Source organism: Macrosteles quadrilineatus, unplaced genomic scaffold (assembly GCF_028750875.1).
Source record: "Macrosteles quadrilineatus isolate MER2022 unplaced genomic scaffold, UCM_ALF_1.0 Scaffold_3__2_contigs__length_128488019, whole genome shotgun sequence".
NCBI classification, from domain to species: domain Eukaryota; kingdom Metazoa; phylum Arthropoda; class Insecta; order Hemiptera; family Cicadellidae; genus Macrosteles; species Macrosteles quadrilineatus.
In genome coordinates, this window is record NW_026542596.1 from 15,854,973 (window position 1) to 15,878,241 (window position 23,269).

Consider the following 23,269-nt stretch of genomic DNA (forward strand, 5'->3'; position numbering starts at 1 on the left):
TTCTTGTTTCTTGTTTTGCTAACCTTAAAACAAACAAGAATAGAACGAGTTGCAGGAGACGATAACAAGATCAAGGGCACAAGACCAAGACAAGGATTACATTAGAAGGAATGCATTAGGCAAGGCAACGAGGTATGATGAGTGATCACGATCAACAAAAAAACATAAACCAACTCAACTAAACCGCTATCCGTCAACGTCAAGTCAACCCACCCAACGGCAACCCTGAGTGCTGACTGAAACCAGTGAAACTTGAAACTACATCATTGTTGTTGACACAATATTGCAGCCTTAATTCCATAATGTTTGCTGCTAAATCTCTAGCAGCAAAGATGAATGTACAGTAAGTACCATGCACTTTAGTATGTACCCTATCCCCAGTTTAGCCAAACATAGCATAAGTTACATACTTTAGCATAGACAACCTATACGGTAGCCTACAGAAGTAGAACTGAGTTGAGTAGGAATGTTGCGATACCCGATACTTTTATTGTCATACTGCTGGTATCGTATCGGTATTGGTTGTTCCGATATTTATTTGGTATTGATACCAAGAGGCCAGTATCGGAAGGAAATATCTGAGCCAAACGGCCCAGCTCGTGCCTTCTGAGCGGTTATATTCCAAGGCTGGAGCAACAGTGACCAAAAAGATAAATTAGGCTATATAATAGGCCTAGAACATAAGGTACTTTACTTTTACTTAAGAAGGTAAAATTGAAAATAAAGGTTGGCTATGTTTGGTTAATTGTTATCAACTTTTTTACATAATTAGCTAAGTAAAATAGTTCTTAGCAGGTCAAATCCTATAGGCTAAGTATTGGCTGTAGCCTACTTACTGTACTGGAGCGAGTGAACTTTAATCAAAGATCAGTGAATGAGAATATGACGTCACTGGTATCAAATGGATTTTATACTGACGGTATCGATACTTTAGTTCCGATACTGAGCCGGTATCGATACTTTTTTGCGATACGGTATCGATACCAAATATGTATTGCAACATCCCTAGAACTGAGTCTTGACCAAGTTCACTTAGGCCTACCCAAGTCAAAGTCAATATTATTATAGTGCAAAACACTTAGGGCAGAACTTTGATCTTTGACATCATCATATGGTAAGTTAGGTCTTATTATTGAATATGTCCACTAGATGTCTAACTTACTTACAGTTTTTTCTCACGCTGAATCCAAAAATGCAATCAGTTTTTGTCATCGATGTATAATAACTCTACTGGATAGCGCGCTAGGTGGTGGAAAAACGGTCCGTGCCCGCCAATCGAATTGGCGGGATACCGGGCCGACGGGCCAAATGAACCTCTCTGTTTTACACAAACACATTCATTCAACCTGCTCTGCTACACTTGTTTGTTAACATAAAAATTTCAAATTGATATATTATTTTTCTGGAAAAACCAGTGCTTATTACTATGTAGCTAGTTTTTACATTAACCCTCCGAGTGTCCATAGTTTAGGCCTTAATGTCCACCTATTTTTGGCCCCTTTGCAAGGTTTTATTAAAACGGATCTGAGAAGCTTAAAACAATGTTAATTCTAATGTTCTATATACCATTTTGTTTGGAAAATCATGGGCTTCAATATTATATATAAAACATAAGGAACATTTTTTCAAAAAAAAATTTTTAGGTAAAAAAAATATAATTTCGAAAATTTTCAAAAAAAATATAAGTTCGCGCTCAATGAAATTGTATAAATTATAGGCCTATAAATATTTGAAAATAGCCACTTTGTTCTAAATTTAATGAGGATTACAAATATATAATCATATAGCGAGGTAAGTTATCAAATAAATAAGTTATGAGCGAAAAACGGATTTCAGTACATAGCGTTTAGCTAAGAATGCATAGCCTAACCATAGCTAGGAATCTGGCTGATAATTTACATCAATATCACTACCTACTTCTTCAGGATCATCAACCAGCACTTCAAAACCACTTAAATCTTCTTATAATGCACCACGTATATCACTACTTTTGATTTTTAACACTAAAACAATGATAAACGTAATAAAACACATCAGTCATCGGTCCGGGGGAACCTAGCTGTTTACAAATACACGCACGTCAGCTGTCTGCTACAATATTTTCGGAACTAAAATGAATAGCGCTTAGAGACAGACCTCTGGAGAAAGCTTAGAATATTACGGAAAGAACGATACCTAACTCGATCCAGTTCAATCCGATTCAGTCAGTCATAGAGCCTTCGCCGTAAACGATGTTTGTGCGTCTTAAACTCGACGCGTGACCCTACACAAAGTGTGTTGTGCGTCTATTTTTTGACGCGTGACCCTCGGAGGGTTAACATATTTTTTATGATTTATTTAGGCAAATTAAAAAAGATGATTGTTTTTTAACACCATTAAAAACATGAAAAATGTAGTAAGCGAGGAACTTTTTTATATTTTGGTCAGGAAAAAAATTCCTGCGGCAATGTTTTAGATCAAAGTATGAATTTTATTTTTTATTATAAGCTTTTATTTATTAGAAGCTTTTTTTTATACGGAGCCTGCTTGTATCATTTTTAAGCGATTAAAAATAGGCATAAAATCGCTTGGCACGGCATCGGCGCTAGGAGCTCGGCCGGCTCAGCATCAGTTTACGGGATATGGAAACCGAGTTTCTAGCATTTTATCATTATATTACATCAAATATGGCATTACATTACGAAGAATGTAACTAAATTTACAGGTGTATTTTTATGTATTTTAATGTTTACCGGTAGTCTATAGTTAACAAAATTCTTTGAATCAAAGAATAAATGTTGGATTCCACAGCAGTATTTAATACCTAAGAAAATATTTTGTCATTATTTTACTTCAGTGAGAATAATGAATACATTTGAGATATTTGCATTAAATAGGCTAATATACACTCATTTTATTTAGCAACATAATATGTTTTCCAAACACGTTAATCACAGTATGACAAAGAAACATACTATAATATAAACAATATATATATATTCTTAAATTATGCTAAGTCTCTCAATAATAAATGGGCCTCACCGAAGCAAATGATGACATACATATGTGATGAAATAATTATTGTGATATACTTTGCTCTGGTTGTTCAAATATGAATAAATCTAACTCTTTTATATCACCTCTACATTTCTTATGAGATTTACTTTTGACACATAGTCTATAAAGTGTGAGCAAGTACGTAGATTAATTATATCTGCTTATAAAATCTTAAGTTTGTTACAATCAATTATCCTCGGAATATTTCCACAAAACTAACATAGCAATACACGGCGAGAGCGGGCGCGACGCTCGCCACTAGGGTGACTCATGCCTTTATCCCCACTCCTCGCGGACAGAGCGAGGTAGCGACGGACCGTTTTTCGAGCCCTACTTCAACCTGAGCGCGCAATCCAGGGAGTTATTATACATCGATGGTTTATGTCGGAGAGGTTCCTAAGAGGCTGTACAGTTAAATAATTAATATTGAGCTTCAGTTTCGTTGAGTTATTCGTTAGCCTAGCCTATTTGTGGTTTGGACGAGTCCAAGTTCTAGCAGCCACTTACACGGAAAGGGGAGGAAGGTTTGTGATAAACTCTATTGATGTTTGAAATTTTGTTATTTTATTGTGTTTCACCCACTATTTCAATTGTGCAAAAACAGTCTGGAGGCCTAACGTAAATTAATAAGTCGGTTCATTATACCGTAAACTTTACCTTCCTAATCTAACCTAACTTAAAAACACTTAATACAGCCACAAAGACCTACTTTCCCCACATGCCTGAATAAGAGCTGATAATTTAGTTTAAAAACTAACTGATTTAATTCCGCATTAAGTTGAGTATAAACAGCTGTTTGCTCTCCTCACTCAGTCCTCAGCCTACATACGGACCCGTCCAGACCACGCCATATTACCATCAGTACCGCTAAATTAACCTTAGATTTGTAATTTTAACCTTCGTTTTACAGCCACTTAGGAATCTCTCGGACAAAAACTGATTGCATTTTTGCATTCAGCGTGAAATAAAACTGTAAAAGTAGGCAAGTATCTACAATATCCTATTGTAGATATATTAAATAATTGCCCATCAGATTATCAATTGTTACAATTGATGTAGACAGTTTGGGTTATGTTAAATAGAAAATTATAAAAAAATTCCTCTGTTATTCTTATGGAGAATAAGTACTGGTAAACTATTGTAGTTTGCTTGATTATGGATACATTTGGATCAAACTTGAAAATCTATTTATTTTATACTAAGCTATTAATATTTTACTAGAAAACACACTTAATTACCCTCCCTGTAGGCAGAAAATCTGGTTACTCATTAAACCTAATGTTATTTGAAAAGATTTAATTGAAAATCAAATCAGGCAAATGGAAATTCACTTAGTCGGCAGGTTTGCTGCGGCAGGGGTATTAGGTTAATAGGCTTGGTTTGTTCGTCTAGGTTGTTTGGCAGAGGCCTGATGCAAGTTTGCAGCAAGTGGCCCACAAATATACCAGTCAAGAAGGCTCCGATTAATATCCTTCAGATTTTTGTCAGGAACATGTTTATTCAAACACAAGACACGCCAAACCCTAATAGTTTGAAATTTTTGCCTGGCATTAAGGTAAGTTGCTATTACTGAAAAGATTGCTGTTTCTGTCCCATATTTTGAATTTCTGCTCTAATTCAAAATATTTAGGGATGATATCAGGGTCGTCGCATGGTTTATTGGCGCCCGGGGCGGGATTTTGTTAGCTCCCCCCCTTACATAATGAGTGATGCTCTCGTTATACAAAGTTGTGTGGCGGGTTGCGTCGCTATATGCGTTTTAATTCCCAACATCAGACACCTAAAGGATATAATTACCTTACAAAACTAGAGTCAGGAATCAGGGATTAAATTACTTAAATCAGGGTCTGCCAACTGGAAATCCGGGAATTGCGCTTAATTTTTTACTGGCCATGAAATGTATCCATTGTTCTTGTCAGACTATGTCCTTTAAAATAGTTTTACGAGCCATTTTAAGGAGGGCATAAAAAGTCGGCATCGTTATTGGGCAATAGTTGTTTAGGAGCACCTAAAAGGTTTATCATATGTTTGTTTGCATTTTCATTATTTATTACTAGAGTAATTTTGCAATAATTAACCCATTAGCAGTCTCAAACCTTAATATTTTATCACACAATAAAGTGTCAAGTACTTCTAAGAACTCTGTGACTCAGTAGCTTAGCTCATAAAAGTTGTATCACTTTTAGTCCTTTACAACTTCTCTTTATTTATTACTAGGGTAATTATATTTAGATCCCAAACCTTTTTATCATGGAAATAATAGTATGATGATGTCTCATTGGTGAAGTCATTGCGAACGGTGCTATTAGTGTTCCATTGTGTGAGCTTTTTACGTTACACCTTTTATAAATTATAGTGTTTTGTGATTGGTTATTATTTGCATGTTGTATCATGAATTTACTGCTATAGAGTGCATATTTTTTGACTGCTACCCTCTGTAGTGTATTCCAACTTAGGTTGGGCGTTTGTGTATTGGTAGTTGTAATGTGTTAGTTAAGTTTTTTTTCACCTGAGAATGGGATCAGATTCCAGATCCCGAAACGTTGTGTATTGTTTTTTAAAATCGTGATGGAAAATGTCCGCAATAAACCTTTGAACAACAAAATTCAGGGCGTTCAACTCCACAGTGGGGTTCAATATTATTACTAAACTAAAAGTAGTATATACAAGCAAATCCAGCTACTCCATTTTCATAAAGTATTTAATTTGGGAAAACGTTGCAAATATATTAAGTAATATGTTTCAAATAATATGTAGGCCTATTTGTTCAATGAATACATAAACTAATATTCAAAATTCAGTTATACATAACTTTCCAAAATATGTACATCCAACCTATTTTTTCAATTTTGTTGTATTACTTTTGCCCGCGGCACTCCCCGCAAGCAACTGGCTAACTCCTAAACGGCACACATTTACCATAGCAGACTTTACGTTGCACTGCAGTAACATAAAGAAGGCTGCTATTTCTGATTGTCTCACTAAGGTTGAATTGCCAAGATCTATTTGTTTTCTGCAACCCAAATGGAATAATGCAGAACTTAATCAGAGATTTTGTATGGTGTGTAGAGTAAACCTGAGTTTTATGCAAATGGTTCAAAAAAATAAAGATGGCCAAAGCTACGTTCACAAGGGAGTTTAAACTTAACAATGTAAGATCTTAAAAATGTACCTAACGATTTATCATTCCGTTTTGTGATCCCCACTGTTGAAAATAATTCAATAACACTTTTTTGGCATGAATGTTTAGTAACGATATGCAGTAGTGTTAAGTATGATTAACTATATAGCCTAATGTTTAATACTTGTGAAATGAGTTGATGTGTGATGTCATCATAACTTCATTCTTTTGTTCATTTTTTTTATTTTTATTTGGAATGCCGCAACATTGTTGACGGGCTAATCTGGACTCCATGAAGTGTTGCAGGTTTTGGACCCTGGACAAACCATAGACTTCCCTAACGGCACAGAGGCCTACTGCTCCCCTCTGGCTAAGCTTTTGTTCCGAATTGAAGGAGTCAAGTCAGTCTTTTTTGGTCCTGACTTCATAACAGTCACTAAGGTATGATTGAAATTAGTGATGTGTAGATGCCAAAATTGATCGATTCTCGAAACCAATGCCGATGTCCGATACATTCGGCCAAAGTTTCTGTGGGCGCGGCCAGATCTGGTTGGGTCTAGGCGAGGGGGTTGGCGGGGGTACTTTTGTGAAAATATTTGTGTCTTGCTACTCACTCACCCCTACCTCAGCACTGCCAATACGGTACTCGTATGTTTTAGTTCGGCTAGTAGTGATCCATCCACGGAAGTTTTGGCTGAACTGTACCAATACCATTTAAAAAAAATAATTTTATTAAATTTTCTGAATGAATTGGTTATTCTAAAGCAACCCCTGTCTTTATGTAGCTTCATAAAGTATTTTGAGGTGATGCTTGTATTTCAAGTTTTCCTAAAGAGAAAATGAATGCAGCAATGAAAAATTTGAATTGCCAATTTAAGTTTAAAACCTTCCAAACACACCATTACATAACTGCCATATCAAAGGTAAATAAAGATTTAACAACAAGAAATCGAAAAGTAAATTCTACTATAATCATTGACTACATACAATGTTCTGTTAATCATGAACATATCCTGCGGCCTTGTAGGGGACGTCATCTCTCAAGGTTGTGTGGACATAATCAACAATCATCGATCTCTGCGATCTATGAAAAATTCAAATTATCCACCACAGCCATGTAGACATCGTCACAATTGGTCATGGAAAAGTCATCTGCTATCGCAACAAAATCATGAACATGTCCCGTTGCCGTATTATACAATGTCATCGTCACCAGCAGTCACTGAAAAGTCATCGTCGTCTTCCACTGTCGCGGCAAAATTATGAACATGTCCCGTGGCCAAGTATACACCGTCATCGTCGTCTTTAGTGATTGCGGCAATTTTCCAATTGCACAATCTTCGCAGACATATCGGTAATTGGTATTGGGTATTGGAATTGACTCATAACGTTAGATTCTACAACTTTACTGAACAATGATAACAATAAAACAGTGGTGACATATAAAGAATTCAAGATGTAATAAATATGAAAGTTATAACAAATAAGAGAAGAAAAAATGTTAATGTGACTCATAATGATAACAACAAAACAGTGGTGACATCTAAAATCTGAAAGTTATAACAAATAAGAGAAAAGAAAAAATTATATGTGACAAGTAGATTTTGTTTAACACTTTTATAACATAAAAAAAAATCTAAATCTAAAAAAATTGGATAGTTCTTACATCTAAATTCTAAGTTTACTCAGAAATATTAAAACTGTATCAAAAAACTTGATGAATATTTATTTGTTGATGAAAAAATTATATAGGTAGGCCTACGTTAATCAGTTGACGATTGTATTATTTGTATTTGCATGAAAGTGACAAAATTGTTTACCATAATGAAGGAACTTTCCCTTAGTAAGGAAAAGTGTATTTATTTGTATGTTTTTAAGCTATTTTCTTCTTGTAAACCACAAATTATTTCAACTGATAAAACTACATTCAAAGCATCAAAAACTATTCAATGAACTTAGATGATTGATATGCATTTCAACAAATATTATTTACTTGATGTTTTGTGTTCTAGATAGATGAAGACGTAGAATGGAAGCTTATAAAACCAGAAATCTTTGCAACAATCATGGATTTTTTTGCCAGTGGTTTGCCAGTTTTGACAGATGCAAAACCTTCATCAGATACTCGTAAGTATTAGCACTTAGACCAGATGGCGCAGATTTTAGCCCATCCACTTTCTGATCTGTTTGTGATCGCAGCAATGTTAAAATGTGATCACAGATTTATTTTTTTACTTACCATGTTGTAAATTTATAATAGAACTTCTCCAAAACATAAGTCAAAAGGACCAATAGCCTAATAAATTAAACCTAAATATGAATTAAAATATTTTAAAATTTATCTTGGGGTGATTTACAGAAATAAATGAAGATGACGATGAGACAGTTCAAATGATCAAGGAACTCCTGGACACTAGAATCAGGCCGACTGTGCAAGAGGATGGCGGAGATATTGTTTTTATGGTTTGTATTTTGCTTCAGAGTACCCGTCCTTCGTACGGGGTTGGCATATAAGTTTAAAATGCTTATTGCAGTTATACTCAAGCTTTGCGTTTGCAATGGGGGAGGACAAAGTTTGATAAAATTTGCTTCTTTAAATTGACGGTATACTAATGGTATTACATATCTACCATAGCCATAATGTTCTACCACTTCACCTAAACAACAGAAAAATAAGTTATTACGAATTCACAAAAAAAAAACACTAATAATTATTCATGACATTAAAAATATAAACATAACTGTAAACAATCCTTCTTTAACAGTTCTCATTGCGTATCACAGTTTTTTGTTGCTGCTTAGTTCAAATTAGCTGTTTACATAAATGCAAAAAAAATATATAGTGCTGGTAAAAATATATGGTTGGTAAATCTTATAACTTTTTAATGCTTTTGTATCATAGAACCAAACCTTTTAGTTGAAACAGCTGACCAAATTCTTTAATTCCCTTTAAATATGAATACTCATAAGGTTAACATGGGGAACTACAGAGCCACTGGGGCGGAGGCCGAAAGGATTTTTGAGATAAGAATATACCTATATGTTAATCGGGAATGTGAGCTATCATCATGCCAAATTTCAGCCTAATCCGTCCAGTGGTTTATGCGTGATTGAACTTCAAACAAAGAAACACACAAACTTTCACATTTATAATATTAGTAAGATTTTTAAACATAAACATAACCTTCAGTTTTGTGATGTGTCTGATGATGCCAGCATCGGTGGGGCTCACGGAAGAGATTATGGCTAACATAGTGTCAGCGTTCGCCGCTAGAACCGCTAAGTTGAAAAGATTTAAATTAATTTTATAATTTTTTGTTATAAAATTAACTTTTTAATTATAAAACTAGGGTGGTCTGTCATTACACTTTAGACGCATTATTTAAAGATTGTCAATGGCTAGTCTGGTTTTCCATAAGGAAACAGATGAGGAAATGCCATTGGAATATAGCCAACCCTAGTGAATTCGTTGACGGGTGCTGATGTTCCGGTCGGCCACATTAGTCTCTGAACGTGATCCCTTTGACGAGACTGCGCAATCATAGGCACCGATGTTTCTTCAACTTGGTCTTCTTCGATTTCATCAGGACTTTCTTGGTTTTCACGTACACACAGTACTCTCATGTGAACAAAATCATTGACTGGTAGTTGGTGTAGCGCTTCATCACTAATGGTTATGTCAAAATAGAATGGGTTATTTGCCTTCAGCCAAATAAAAGCTTGGTGTGGTTTTTCACGTTGAACTTTGAAATCGATATGGCCAAAGACGCCTTGACGTTGGACAATGATGACTTTTAAATTTTCGGGCAGTGTAGGTAAGACAGATGCTATTTCATTAATATCTTGCTCAACATTAATGATGTTACCTTTGTAGTGAAACTGGCCATCCTGACCATTTGCTTGTACTTTGTAAATGCGCATAGCGGGATATACTCGTGCAATCAACATTTGTTCTACAATCGGCTGGTCAGTTAATTCGTTCGGGTCACTTGACACATCCATATTATTTAACACCGTGAATTTAGTTGCATTTGAACGACAACGCGAACAAATGGGTGATTGGTTTGAAGCTGTTGGTTGTTGACGATGACAGTTAGTGCAAGTGCAAAATTTTAGTGCATCTAATTCATGTTGGAATTGATTAGCTAACTGCCTATCATTATCAGCTTCTTCCGCCACTGCTTCATCTGGTTCTTCTTGTTCACAACGCCACTCTCTTACAATATTTGCATTATTGGTGCGACGACCAATATTACGACGTTTCCTTTGAGGCATGCTCAAAACAAATATAGCAAAACTGTTACATTCCAACTTTAACCTAGGATAAAAGTAAACATTGAAATGTAAACAAAACAGTTACAAACAATTAGCATATGTTTATCTTATATAAATGAAACGAGATAAACCCATATGTCATAAACCCAATATAATTTTTCTTTCAACTTACATTAAAATAACAAGCGAAATTGTGTGACCCGTAAAATAAATTCGACAAGGAAATTTGCAAATATTTTTTACCATAAACATTGTGCTCAGTATTCTTTAGCTGTTGGCCAAATTTCATATCAATTGGTCTAGCCATTACATTCTGATGCTCTTACAAAGAAGTTACAAAGTGAGAGAAAGTGAGCTTCGCTCAATAAATTTTAAATTATAAAATTAAACTGTGATAATCTATCCTAACCAACCAAACTTGCTGATAGTATAAAAAAATATATAAGAAAAAATTCAAATGAATGTTTACTTATAATTTTTAATTATAAAATTAAACTGTCATAACCTAACCCAACCAACCAAACTTGCTGATAATATAAAAAAAGATACAAGATAAAAATCGAATAAAGGTTTACTATAAAAAAAGTTCTGTTCATAAATAAAATTATAAATGCATCAAACTCTAACAAAAGGTGTACAGTTAAGAAGTAGTCACACTCAAAGAAAAATCTTTGACAAAAAGTAAATGTCCCTGGCAGGTTTCGAACTGGGGACCTCCTGAATACCAGGCCGTAACGCTACTAATTATGCCACGAACACCGCTGGAATCACGTTGTCTCGTTAGGGTAATCGTGTTGCCTCAAGAGAAGACATTAGCCACTAGAGATATGACGTCACCACACCATTAGCCATCGTCCCTCCCGTATGCCCATTCCATGCCAGCATAGCTGGCAAAAGGCCTTATAAAATTAAAAATTCAGAAATATTGGTGAAGTTTTTATATCAAGTTTATATTAATTCCATTATTACCAGTTCTTCTTGAAGATTACACTATCAAGGTTAGGTTTATTGTAAGCTTTATAGGATAAATAAAGATAAGATTGTAAGAAGTTCTAATTTTTTTTCATTGAAAATGAAAGTTTTTAATTTTTTTGTATAAAACCAATATTATTTATTATATATGGATTTCTGTAAAATTATTTGTATGTATTGACTCTATTCATGTATGTACATAGGTACATACAGAATAAAGATTATTATGAATAAAGATTATTGATATTAGGTAATTTTACTTTTAATTAAACACACAGAAAAGTTTTATCCTATGTTTGCAGGGATTTGAAGATGGCATTGTAAAGTTGAAGATGCAAGGCTCCTGTACAAGTTGTCCTAGCTCTGTGGTCACGTTGAAAAACGGAGTTCAGAATATGCTGCAGTTTTACATACCTGAAGTAATGGTTTTTACATTTTTAGTAGTTTAGTTCCTAACTCCACAGGCTTCAAGTTTTATTTCGCCACGGTATACTCAATGGTTTTATAAATAGTAGGCCTACAAAAAAGGTTTAAATCAGTAAATTTGATTCAAAACATATTTGTCTTTTTTACATTTTAGGCCTATTTTAGTGTGCCACAGTAGTCATATTTTGACATTAGCTTTACAGTCTCATTTTTATATTTGACCATTTATGGGAATTAAAAAATTAAATTTGTGTCTGAAAGCTAACATTGTAAAGTCTAATTTTGAGCACTTATTTCATAATTTTATTACACTTCATAACTGAAGGTTTAGTAGAGTATTTTTAGCAGTAAAAACCTCTAGATATTTATTTATTTATAAAACTAGTGTATTGCTGTATAAAGTGAATCCGCTTGTAGGTCTCATGGTAAGACCTAGACCCAGGGACAGTTTACAAAAATCTGACGTTTTTAAAATCAAATCAAACTTTATTGTCACAAAACATTTATATACAGCAGCTACGAAACAGGTGACATAGTCAAATTATAATAAATACAGTCTAACCTTGATATAACGAACCTCAATATAACGAATTCCTTGATATAACGAATTTTTTTTAATTCCCTAGAACTCTCCATAAGAGACTATGTATATTTTACCTCTACATAACGAACAAACCATAACAATGACCTTGATTTAACGAATTTTTCGTGATTTCGGCTAAAATAAGACTTCTCAATATAACGAATTTATCATTGTCAGAACCTCTACATTGCGAATTTAACCTCTGCATAACGAATCGTCTACGTCTTTCCCTTGATATAACAAATCCCCCACCCCAGTATTGTTTTTTGGAAAATCTGTTTCTTTATAAAAAGAAATGGAAAGGTGACGTCATCGCTTGCGCTAACATTCGTCTGCTCCGTTTTACACATCTCTCTGTCTGCTGTCGCTGCGCACGCAATGTTGCAACTGAGAACTGATTTCATTCACTGAGGACTGATGACGACGTAATCTGTAGTAAGCTGTGATTGGGTGATAAGTAAATATGGTGAATTGTACAATTTTTGGATAAAGAGAAATCTAAGAAAGAATATAAAAACAAAAGCAAAGAGAAAGAATAGCAACATCGTTATTTTAATATTCCTTAATTTACGAGTGTTTTTATTATCTTAAAGTTGGCTATGAATATGCACTTTTATAATGACTTATCTAATAATTTATTGTTTTCAATACGATTTGTTTCAACTAGCAACACCAATGCTATAGTTAATGATTATTATTGACATTCCTCTGTTATGATAAATCAGTACTGTAGCCTACGGTAGCGTACTGGCCTATCGCGAGCAGTAGCTTACACAACTTTCTACTGTTTTGTTTTGTTCTTTACATGGTTTATGACTACGCAATGTAGTGTTTGACTAGTCTTTAGGAGGGTTAGAACAAGCTGTGATTTTAAACTTAAAGTTTTTAACCTGTACCAAGGCATATGCCATTGTCATGATTGCGCAATATTCAAGATCCCTCACCTTTATTATGCCGGATAATTTAGATTCTACCATTGACTATTGGATACAGAAGGTTCTACTGCACAATGAACACTGTACTGTAAAGTATTGTAGCCTATGCTACTTTAATTGTGTTTTAATGAGGTCAAATCCCGGCCTATATTGACCGACACTGGTTCTGAACCTCGACTTAGCGAAATTCCTGCAAACCTAACCTCTATATAACGAACCTCATTTTAACGAAATCCTTGATATAACGAATATTCAGTTCGGTCCCTTCAGATTCGTTATACTGAGGTTGGACTGTACATAGTTTGTCATCTTTCATTCTATAGTTAAAAATAAAATATAATACTGACTGATTTAAAAATAGTTCACAACAAATACTCATTAATATGGTAGTAGTTTTTTCTATTAAAAATTTTGGGAAATTCTTTTTAAATGCCAATGTATTGGTTATATTTTTTAACTTATTGTACAGATTTTTTCCCAGGTATGTTGGTAAGTTTTCATTTTTCAATGAGACGCGGACGATGGATTGGTAATTGAAAATTATTTTTATACCTTGTGTTATATCTGTGATCAAAATTATTATTTAACAAATTTTCACAGTTTGATTGTACCATTACTAAGGTTTTGAATATGTATAAATTTGGAACAGTTAAGATATTTAATTCCCTTAACAGTGATTTACAAGATTTTCTAAAATATGAGAATGTCAATATTCTTAAAAACCTTTTCTGTACTTTAAACACTTTAACTGAATCATATGATAATCCCCAGAACTCAATCCCATAGTTAATTGGACAAATAGTTATTTGGACCATAGTTACACCACAAATAATTGAACAAAAGAAAGCATAGTAGAGATCAATTAATTCTAGTTTTAAGGTCAATATAATTATGTAGTAGCCTACTAGCATTTGATAACAGGCTGAATTTTATTTACTTACCTAATTTATTAAGGTAGGCGGATATTTGATTAAATTATATCTTTAACCGATGTACTAGTAATGTTTTTCTAGAAGAATAACAAATTAAACAATTTTTTATTTATAAAATATATTAAAAAATATTTTGGACATAAGTGCTGCATAGGTTAACTATTTACAACATTCCATAAATGGCAGATGTAAAAAGAAATTTTGTTGTGTTTTTTTTATTATTATTTTGCTGTCTGTTTACATATTATAGGCCGTCCGGGAAGGGTTAACTAACATATTGATCCAAAGTCTTTATTCAGTTTCATGTAGAAGCACATTTTTTTAAACATATTCGTGTGGGCCCAGTTAAGGAGTTGGCATGTTCTTTAGGTGGTAGCTGTTGAACAAGTGGAGGACAAAGCTCAGAAAATTGAGAAATCGGAGTTTGAAAAGTTTGAAGCAAAATTAAAATCTTCAGAAAGTGACAAGTGAAAGTGATTTTGCTAGTTGTAGTACCAGGTGTAAATAACCAAGTAATAATTACTAGACTTATATATGTAAATGGAATAGAATATCAAGTGTTGATCACTGTAAACATATTTTCATTGTAAAGATTTAAGTAAAATAAGAACAAGATTGATGTAGTTTGTGGCTCAAGTTATTTAAGTAAAACAGGTAAAAACCAACTGAAAAGTGACTGTTGTAAATAAACCCTTTAATATAACCTCCAATATTTTACTGGGGTTTTCAGCCCCACTCAAATGTTGGCAATTCATAAAAACAAATCTCTCAAGCAATTATCTACGCTTACTTCTTATAATAATTAAGTTTATAAAATCTTTGTTTATGTACACCTAAATCTACAGTTCTACCAGGCCGATTTTATTAATTAATGGGTGGTTGGAAAAATCACTCCCTGCAGATTTGCAAATAGTTGTGAAAGTTTGTTTTGTTAGGATTTATTTTAAAAAGCATTTATTTTATAAGTAAAAAAACAGGATTTTCATAAGAAATTCATTGAGAACGGGGTTTTCAAATTTTATTTTATTTGGAGAAAACTTTTGGCTGCCTTTATTGAGTATTTTCAAGAAATGCAGAATAGTAATTTGTAGGAATTTTTTCCAGAATATTACCTTCCACTTTGTTTGATTTCCTCACCATTTAAAAGTTAGTTGCAAAAATGCTGAGCAACCTCCAAACTTATTGTGGTGACAAAGTACTGAATTACACTAGGGGCAAGGCCCCACTAGAAAAACAGGCCATGCTGCAGGATCCATGACGTCACACTAGTGGATAGATTCGTTGATACATTCACTGCCATATCCCATATGTTTTAGGTAAATAAGCGGGCAAGCATTTCGTCATGATTTTAACGGTCAAGATTTTAGTACAACTGTCCACCACTGTGATGTAGTGTTGCGCTGCCCCGTGTTCACAGAAAACATACTACTCACATAGCACTCAGCATAGCAACGCTGGTGGCGCTGCCTACGAATTGACAGGCAAAGCTCTCTCAAAGTAGGCTACTTAATGCTTTTTACCATGCGATTGGCATTCTGGGTTATAGTAGTATGTTTTCTGTGCCGTGTTGCAGCTTGGCCTGTTTTCTAGTGGGGCCTTGATAAGGGCCACAAGAGTCTGCAGTTGGCGTCAGCCAATCACAATACAGGACCAGTGTGACCAAAGTTTTATGAGGAACACAATTCCAGCTCGTACACTCCGTTTTGGTCGAGAAAATGAGACATCATCGTGACATCAATAACCTGCAGGGGGTACAATTTAATTCCGCCACCCCATTAATATCCGTCCAGCCGTTCTTGAGTTATAAGTGGTGTAACCACGAATACTAGAATAAGACCCGGTATGGATTATAAACATAAACAAATGACGTTGTTAGCCCAAATCCTATACTAATAGCATTAACATATGTCTGGCAGTTCCATTTAAGCAATGTTAAATAATGTTTATTTTCAGGCCAAAAACTTCATTTGTTTAAGTTTATGATCCATACCAGTTATTTTCAAGTATTCGTGGGTGTAACTAACACGACTTTGTTTTATATAGATTAACATGTGTTCAAAGTTAATTTCGAATAAACAATATCATTCAGGTTTCTGTTAAAATCACTTTTTTATAGTTTTCTGGTTAGTGATTAATTGTAGATTCTTGGAATATTCAACATGGTAGCAGAAGCCCGTGGTTCAAAATCACTAATTTATTTCATGTTTGTCTTGTGTCAATGTTAATTTTTTTTGCAAAAGTCAAAATTAAATATTTGTGTTGTTTGTAAACCTCTTCAAGATTATTAATTGTTAGGAAATATAAATGATGGAGTTTACCAAACTGCAAGTATAAGTTTTTTGATGAGAAAAGTTGGTCAACTTGGAAATATAAAATATGCATACTTCTAAGAAGCATACCAAAATTGTTGGACGTTGTAGAGGGGAATTTGCAAATGGCCAAGGAGCTAAATCCAGGAGCAACAGAAGAGGAGAAGGCTAGGTATGATTTAGATTTAGCTAATTTTACCAAGGCTGATATGATAGCTTGGCACTGATAGTTATGACAACAAACATGACGAAGGAAACTTTAAAAATACAAAAAGTTATACGTTTTTCAAAAGCTATGGCAGTATGGCTAGAACTTCATAATCTGTATGATGGTGTCTCAGAGGACAAAGCTTATGATATTTGTTTGAAATTCTTGAGCTACAAAAGAAATCCACTGATGACACATCCAGCCATTTGTCAAAGCTTAAAAACCTATGGAATGACCTAAAGCTAGAAATTAGTAAAGACACTCGAAGTAACTGTAACTTACCTGAACTATTTTTAATTTCCAAAATTCTAGACACTTTACCGGAGGAGTTTTTCTCAAGTCTAGTTGGATGTTAATAGGGAAATCTTAGAGGACCATTGACACACTTACTACACAGCTTTGTGCATATGAAAAAGCATTGAATGCCAGAAATGTGCAAAACTGTAGTGAGGCTTTAGTGGTAAAATCTGGAGGAAAGATTAATGATCATGCCTTGAGTAAAAATTCAAGATTAAAGGACAGTAAACAAAAGAAAAGCTTAGTTTGTGTAAAGAAAAAAAGACTTTTTGTAAAGAAAAATAAAAGTTCTTTACTTATATTCAAAATATACTCTTTACTTAATTGATCATTCCATCAAGCAAAATCACCTCACACCTTTATGTAATACAATTTAGGTATTTCATACAGGTGTGAGTATAACAAAAAGTTGCCCCCTGGTGGGGTTTTAATGAATTTAATTTAATTTTAATTGAACTACTGAGGACATTACAATCACAGAGCTGCGCAGTGGAGTTAAAGATGTTAAGTGTGGGCCCTGTAATTAAACATCCCAGAAGTCCGATTTATGGACCGTGAGAGGTCTGATATGTTGTCCTCCTTCACACCTTCTTCAGCTTAATTCTAACACTTCTTAAAACTAATGGATGTGTTTATGTGAACACTCTATGAATTGAAATGTCAGTTCAGATGAAAGATTGTGATGTGAATTGTTTTCTTTTAAAACTGTAATACTGCAAATAATAACATATTAAAATATTGATTGAAAATATTTATGAAACTGTTTGTTCAGAAACTATTTATCAAAGTATGACTTCAAGATGTTTGTATACACTGGATTTCGGTTAAGCCGATTATTCATGAATTCACCAACTTGATATTAAAAAATGTGATCATCAACACTCATTGTGTATACTTTGTATACTTCTTCAGTTAAACCAATACTCTTAAATTTACCAGTATGATATTAATAATATAATATAAAACACAGGATAATGATAAGATGATGATTTGTAAAAATACTGTATAATGAATCAGAATTACGAGCTGTGATACAAATATTGAATATAAACAATGTAATAAACTTTATGCACAATTTATTAATATTTGAAAGAGAGAGTGAGATAATTGATTGTAGTTGTTTGATGGTTTGCCACATTTTAACACTGCAGAGTCTCGGGAAAACCTAGCCTTGACGATTTTATTTATTTAGTTTAGGCCACCAGACTCCCCAAGGATGTTCGTATATATCAAACTGGCCAGTTTACAATTTAATCAAACAGGGACTATTATGTAGTTTGTGATCTACATCACTCCTTGCTGATCAATGCAACGGGGCCAATCGACTACTGAGTCGATTAATTGATAATTTTTATTAAGTATTTAATGTTTATGAATTTAATGGGAGTCTATCCTCATGACCTTTTGTCAACCCTAGCCTTCGACCGAGCACTCTGTTACCCCCATTTACGTTACACAATCAAACTCTCACTATTTAAAAATGTAACACTCTATTCAAAATTATTACCTTATATGAGATACAAAACGTTATAAATAATAATACTGATGATGATAGAATTTGACCTTTGCATAGAACACAAAATAATAATATCACAGACAATCATTGTTCTTAAAAATAATAGACCATTTCAATTTAATTTAATAAATAATTTTCAATTGACTATAATTACTAATCTAACTTAAATTCTTTGCATAACGTGATAAAATTCAATTAAACATTTTTCATCCTGAATTGCGACCATGTGCTCAAGGTATACCAAATGAAACATGAAATTTTCAGACCAGCTATGACATGATTTCTGACTTGTAAAGCTAGTGGAACATGTGAAAAAATGGCAGATTGGCGAGACTATTTTAATACTAAAACACAAATAACACAAACATTTACTTACGTACACATGTCGACACATACACATTCATTCCGACGAAGATTCACGCGTACCGAACATTTAAAAACTGACTCGTGGTAATTTGTGACTTTTTGTCTGACCGAGCGGAACATCACGACACGGTTTTTTCTGGTGTAGGACTTATTAATTCTTGTTTTTTTCGAGCTGGCGTTTAATGATTCAATTGAAAATACCTTCACGACGACCCGCGATTCGCTAGAAACTGACATTTGCTATCGATATGATGCATGTACGAATTTTCATCACGAACGCGAACAATCAATCCGGCATCTCAACTGTCTCGACTTAATACTAATAAAACACACCCCCAAATGCAATTCGGCGAAATTTTGACAATTGCGATCGTTTGATGCACGTACAATTTCCGCCCGAACGCTAATTTCCGAGCTACGAATTAAGATATTAATAAATTCGTCCTACACCAGCGACAAAACGCGACTTCACATGTTGACTACGCGATTACTGAGCCACGAGTGATGACGAGACGTTTGCACGCGACACGGTTCGAGTGTAGTATTCCTCCGCGTTACGTCATGTTGGACTGACTTGTCCATTGCCTGGCGCGGATTTTAAATCTTTGAATTTAAAATCGGCACATTTGCCATTATTGTAAGCAATCGGGTCATAAAGTTAGGCAATGAAATCAGGGGAATATATCCCCACCCTTGAACCTATGATTGGTAAAAAAATTGTGATAACATTTAAAAAAATAATGTTCCAGCGTATGCAATGAAATAGTGAATCTCTGTAATTTTACTTTTATTGTACTAAGCTTGTTTTTTGTAAGTATACTTTTTTTCAATATCAATAAATTGTAAATGAACTGCAATGCCAGTAGCAGTAGCATGGTTTTTGTGTACGAAACAGAGTAGAGACACAAGTCACGGAAGGTCTTGCTTGCCTTGAATGGCCTTGCTTTGCTGTCAGTGCATAAGAACGTACCGTTATCGCAAGATGAAGTAATGGATGAGTTGGCAAAGAAACCGAGAAGAAGTCTTATAAAGTAAATCAAAAGAGTGACTTACACAATCAAAAATGTGTTTTATTGGTTATTTTGAGGTTTTGATTTTTTTCTACACTACAATTGAATGTTTTAGGCCTAAAAATGTTACTAGGTGGCGTTCGCAGAGGCATCCACAAAATTGAGCGGAGTCATCAAGGGTTCATATTATATTATTTTTGCCATACTGCAGTAAAAACAGTAGTTTTTAACTTAAGACTAAAGTGTTAGTAGCATTTTTAATATTTAGGGAGTAAAAATCGTTTTTAGCCTCTATGGAGTAAAAACCAGCTGTTGTCAACTCAGTTGTAAATTTCGATTGTAAACGATTGCATGTATCGAAAATATGTATAGATTCGTGCTTCATAATCATTTTAACATACAGTCTACAGTTTATTTCCGTAGCATTTTAGCAGTGCAGATACATTAATCCATCCCCAAACTCAACACTGCTCACCTTTACTACTTCCTTCACCACTTCCTACGTCGTGGGGCCTGTTTTCTTCCCTTCTCTTAGCATTTAGGAATTGAAGATACATTAATCTAACTGCCACGGACGGATCTCACACAATGCTGATGCTCATACCTTACTACTTCCTAAGCCACTTCCTACGTCGTGGACCTGTATTCATCACTTTCCATAGCATTTAAGTATTTTAGATACGTTAATCTAATTGCCACTAACATTCCCACACTCCGTACTGCTAGCCTTTACTACTTCTTTCACCATTTCCTGTGTCGTGGGCATGCTTCCATCCCTTCTCATAGCATTTCAGCATTGCAGATACATTAAAACTGCTACAAATGGTTTCCAGTTCCCACACTCCACACTGCTCACCTTACTACTTATTTCACCTCTTCCTACGTCACGGATCTGTTTCCCTCTCTTCCCATAGCATTTTAAGATTGTAGATACCTAAATCTAATAGTCATAAACATATCCCACACTCCGAAAAACTCGCCTTTACTACTTCCTTCACCACTCCCTACATCGCGGACCTGTTTCCCTCCCTTTCCGTAGCATTTTAGGATTGCAGATACCTTAATTTAATCGTCATAAACATTTCCCACACAGCGGACAGCTCGCCTTGACTACTTCCTTCACCACTTCCTACGTTGCGGACCTGTTTTCCTCCCTTCCCATAGAATTTTAGGAATGCAGATACCTTAATCTAATGGTCATAAACAGTTTCTACACTCCAGACTGCTAGCCTTTACTACTTCCTTCACCACTTCCTACGTCGTGGACCTGTTTTCCACCCTTCCCATAGAATTTTAGGAATGCAGATACCTTAATCTAATCGTCATAAACAGTTTCCACACTCCAGACTTCTTGCCTTTACTACTTCCTTCACCACTTCCTACGTCGCGGACCTTTTTTCCTCCCTTCCCATAGAACTTTAGGAATGCAGATACCTTAATCTAATGGTCATAAACAGTTTCCACTCTCATGACTACTCACCTTTACTACTTCCTTCACCACTTCCTTCATTACTTCCTACGTAGCGGACCTGTTTTCCTCCCTTTCCGTAGCATTTTAGGATTGCAGGTACCTTAATCTAATCGTCATAAACAGTTCCCACACAGCGGACAGCTCGCCTTGACTACTTCCTTCACCACTTCCTACGTCGTGGACCTGTTTTCCTCCCTTCCCATAGAATTATAGGAATGCAGATACCTTAATCTAATGGTCATGAACAGTTTCCACACTCCAGACTGCTCGCCTTTACTACTTCCTTCACCACTTCCTACGTCGCGGACCTGTTTTCCTCCCTTCCCATAGAATTTTAGGAATGCAGATACCTTAATCTAATCGTCATAAACAGTTTCCACACTCCAGATTGCTTGCCTTTACTACTTCCTTCGTCACTACCTACGTCGCGGACCTGTTTTCCTCCCCTCCCATAGAATTTTAGGATTGCAGATACCTTTATCTAATCGTCATAAACAGTTCCCACACTCCGGACAGCTCGCCTTGACTACTTCCTTCACCACTTCCTACGTCGCGGACCTGTTTTCCTCCCTTCCCATAGAATTTTAGGAATGCAAACACCTTAATCTAATCGTCACAAACAGTTTCCACACTCCAGACTGCTCGACTTTACTACTTCCTTCACCACTTCCTACGTCGCGGGCCTGTTTTCCTCCCTTCCCATAGAATTTTAGGAATGTAGATTCCTTAATCTAATCGTCATAAACAGTTTCCACACTCCAGACTGCTCGCATTTACTACTTCCTTCACCACTTCCTACGTCGCGGACCTGTTTTCCTCCCTTCCCATAGAATTTTAGGAATGCAGATACCTTAATCTAATCGTCATAAATAGTTTTCACACTCCAGACTGCTCACCTTTACTACTTCCTTCACCACTTCATACGTCACGGACCTCAAGCTAGTGTCGCCATTCGATTATATTTTTGATCCATACCGTTTCTGTTCTAATATCTGTGGAATAATGCTATTAGCTATTTCTTTATCTACTGCATTCAAAAGTCAACAGCTGATCATATGTTTTTGTTTATATGTCAAATACTGCTTCCATAAGGATTACATTGAAACTTTAAGACCCAGTGGGGCGGATTCCTGAGAGACTTTTTTAACGCCATATAGATGTTGGCACTCACCGATATGGTCTTTATCACCATGCAAAATTTGAAAACTATTGATTCAGCCGTCTAGGAGGAGTTTGCGTATTACGAAATGCATAAGAGTCGACGTATAAGAGCTTCGCTCGCTTCGCTCGCTCCGCTCAACAAACACATCTTTATGCTTTTCGCAACATATACCAAAGATAATTTCAAGATTGTTTACTTTAGAATCAATGTATGTAACTTAATGTGTAGAATCAAATGTATTTCTCTTTATTTTGACTAAATGTTACAAGTAATAAATTTGAACTATGCTTAAAAGGCTACCGTTATTTAAATGGCTGGTATGAAATTCTTAAAATACAGTTCAACGCCACAAATAATTTGCATTTTATCGTATTTTTAAAATTCTTGTAAGTTAAAAATTTCCCCCAGAATTGTGAGTTAACTAATGTAATCTATTAGTGTTTATATCTAACGTGTTTTTGAGATTTTGATTTTTTTTACACAACAGTTGAATGTTTTAGGCCTAAAAATGTAAGGAATGCATCTTTATGCTTTTCATAACATATACCAAAGATAATACCAAGATTTTTTTACTTTTAGAATACTCTGTTAGTATTAAACATCATGTTATACGAATAAATGTTACAAGTAATTTGAACTATACTTAATAG

The 23,269-nt window shown here is 34.7% G+C and overlaps 1 protein-coding gene across 2 annotated transcripts in view; it reads left to right on the top strand.

The window, feature by feature from the left end:
- Window positions 1–60: 60 nt before the first annotated feature.
- Window positions 61–23,269, top strand: part of LOC128990663 (NFU1 iron-sulfur cluster scaffold homolog, mitochondrial-like) — a 31,920-nt gene continuing 8,711 nt past the window's right edge. Inside the window, exons 1-7 of one of the 2 annotated variants that reach the window (XM_054413161.1) lie at window positions 61–343; window positions 4,429–4,591; window positions 6,464–6,598; window positions 8,170–8,284; window positions 8,517–8,620; window positions 11,707–11,823; window positions 14,650–14,952. In XM_054413161.1, coding sequence (XP_054269136.1) covers window positions 303–343; window positions 4,429–4,591; window positions 6,464–6,598; window positions 8,170–8,284; window positions 8,517–8,620; window positions 11,707–11,823; window positions 14,650–14,751 — 777 coding nt within the window. In that variant the 5' untranslated portion in view covers window positions 61–302 and the 3' untranslated portion in view covers window positions 14,752–14,952. Of the gene's footprint in view, window positions 344–4,428; window positions 4,592–6,463; window positions 6,599–8,169; window positions 8,285–8,516; window positions 8,621–11,706; window positions 11,824–14,649; window positions 14,953–23,269 lie in introns of those variants that run through there. The other variant, XM_054413160.1, reaches the window with a different exon arrangement.